The sequence below is a fragment of the Salvia miltiorrhiza genome, chromosome 2 (genome assembly GCF_028751815.1).
Source record: "Salvia miltiorrhiza cultivar Shanhuang (shh) chromosome 2, IMPLAD_Smil_shh, whole genome shotgun sequence".
NCBI lineage: Eukaryota > Viridiplantae > Streptophyta > Magnoliopsida > Lamiales > Lamiaceae > Salvia > Salvia miltiorrhiza.
The window spans coordinates 41,133,132-41,135,868 of record NC_080388.1 but is presented as its reverse complement, the minus strand read 5'-3'; the positions used below and the strand labels follow the sequence as shown (position 1 = coordinate 41,135,868).

The 2,737-nt window shown below is 33.9% G+C and overlaps 1 protein-coding gene across 1 annotated transcript; it reads right to left on the bottom strand.

Annotated features, from left to right (window-relative positions):
- Positions 1-1,031: 1,031 nt before the first annotated feature.
- On the bottom strand, positions 1,032-2,427 carry LOC131008467 (uncharacterized). The gene is made up of 2 exons (XM_057935343.1): positions 1,855-2,427; positions 1,032-1,766 (listed from the first exon to the last, which is right to left on the bottom strand). Exons 1-2 carry the CDS (start codon positions 2,425-2,427, stop codon positions 1,032-1,034), a joined length of 1,308 nt encoding a protein of 435 aa, XP_057791326.1.
- Between the last annotated feature and the right edge of the window lie 310 nt (positions 2,428-2,737).

Here is a 2,737-nt window from a genome sequence, read left to right as displayed (position 1 = left end):
GTGTGTTAGATCGTTTGTTCACTCCGAGATTACAGCTGGCCGTCGTCCTCCCATTTTTGGTGATTCTGGGGCCGGCACATCATCCGCAGCTGGTGGGAATGAAGAAGAAGATAACGAAGACGAAGATCAAGAGGAAGAAGAAAGGGGCAATGAAGATCAACAAGCTGGTAGTTCAATGTCGGGAGATTACTATCAACGATTTCATGATGATTTGACTTCATTCCGTGATCATTTCGACGCTTCAATTGGATCATTGAGGCAAGATATGAATGCCCGATTTGATGCACAAGACCAGCAGATAGCCGAGTTACAGCGTCAGTGGGAGGCGTGGAGACCTCGTGGGTGATTTGTTTAAATATTAAATTTGGGATGAATGTTTGGATTGTTTTATTATTTTGGAGGATTATTTTTTTTAAAATTTGAGTTTGTATTTGAAATTGGATTTCAACTATAAATTTGTGTTATGATGAATTCTGATATTTGTTTTATGAATTCATTCTTTGGTTTGGTGCGTTCCCTACAAAGGATATTGACATTTCTCATCTTGTTTAATTTTGAAAGTAATAATCTTACATTTCATATACAATATTTACTTTTAATCAGTATAAGATATACATTTGGCACAAATATATATTTATATTAATATAATGGTTTAATTTCATTTAATATAAAGTATTATATTTTCTAAACCCTAAACACTAAATTCTAAACCCTATACATTAAGCAATAAACACTAAATAGATTGATTATATTTAGAAATATTATATTTCATTGTAATAATAATTACTTTTGTTATCAAAATATTTAATTTTTCTTCATATTAATAATTACTTTTGTTTACAAAAATAATTACTTGAACAAATAACTAAAAATAAATGTTCTTATAAATACAAATAAATATTATCCTAAATAAATGTAATAATCCAGAAATATTAAATTTGTTCGACATTGGGATAACAATCTAACAAAATCTATATTAAAAAAAATTATAATTCAACGACAATGGGATAACAATCCATCAAAACACATCCCTATGCATTATCTTCAGTCTCATCATATTCGTTTCCATCGTTTTCATACGTTGAACTTTTTTCCCACATAGCATTAGCAATACTTGCTCTCCATGCATTAGCTTCATTCCTCTGAGACAGCTGGCTTTGAGAAAGATATTCCAAATTGTCTGCATCGTTCTCAGCATCGGGTGCAACATTCTCTTCTTCATCTTCAATTGGAAATTCATCAAAACGACACTCTTTTCGAAGAAAGTTATGCAACCCAGCACAAGCCAATACCAACTCTGCTTGTGTTTGAAATGAAAACGGAGGAGCCGTTTTGAAAATTGTGAATCGTGATTTGAAGATTCCAAAAATTCGTTCAATCACGTTTCGCAATGATGCATGTCGAAGATTGAACAACTCATCTGCATTTCTGGGGTGACGATCGTCACCACCGAAATCTTTGAGATGATATCGAACACCACGCATCAGAGCCAAAAACTGACGGCGATTAGCAAATCCACAATCCACTAGGAAATATTTACCTTGAGGCACATGAAGTCCATTAGGTCTGGATAATGCGTCAGTTAAAAGTTTTGAATCATGGGCCGAGCCTTCCCATCCACTAAGCACATAGATGAACTGCAAATCAAAGTTGCAAGCTGCCAAAACATTTTGCGATTGCACCCCATGACGGTTACGATAACTGCTTACGTCTCTGCCTATGACCGTGGCCGAGATATGAGTTCCATCTATAGCTCCGATACAATCCTAAAATAAAGTGAATATGTTATACAAATAAAGCACATAAAATTGATATACTACAATAACTTCAATATAATATCGAAATAATCCATACCTTAAAGAAAGGATAAAACCGTGTACTTTCCCGAATTTTAGCTGGTATTGCTGTAGTCGGCTTAACCATCATGTCCGGTGCTATGGTGTTCAATGCTCTCAAGATTTTGTTGCAGTTCTGACTAGTAGCAAAATGTGAACGACCAAACCTTTGACGAACATTACAATAACGATCGTTGTGTCCAACAATGATCAAGAATGTTGCCACCATTTCTTCAACAGTTGTGTATCGTGTATCTTGAACATGAGTTTTCTCTCTAATGATCTGGCATAATTTGATAAAGACATCCGGATACATTCTATACAACTGTCGAAAACTGTTTGGATCTCCATCGAGCATATTACGTACAAAATGGAATCCTTCCCTAGTTTTTGGTCGTCGCATCAAAGAGTTGTCAATGGTCGGAGGCATCGTCATAATTCTTCCCAATAAAATGATAATTGCCTTAGTTGCCACCATCAAAAGCCTGACCTGATCATAATATTCAAGCTCCATTTCTGTTTCAATTTCATCTTCAAGTTCATCTTCCATTTCATCTTCAATTTCATCTTCAATTTTATCTTCATAATTCATGCTGTAATATAAACAATGAAATAATAATTGAAATAATAATAAAAGCAATTGACTAAAAATGCAAAAAAAAAAAAATACTTATTCATTAATGAAGAAAATAAAGTCTTAAAATAAAAAACCAACAAAACAATGTACTCATATAAAGAGGGTATAAAAAAAACGTCACTATTCCCTACGCTCTCTAATCTTGTAAGTTATCCATCTTTTACGTTCATCAACAGTCATTCTCAAAAATCCATCTTTTTTGGTCTTGGTATCAAGCAAGTCAAATGCTTCGGTGCGAACGTCTTCAGTCAAATATGGGATTTCT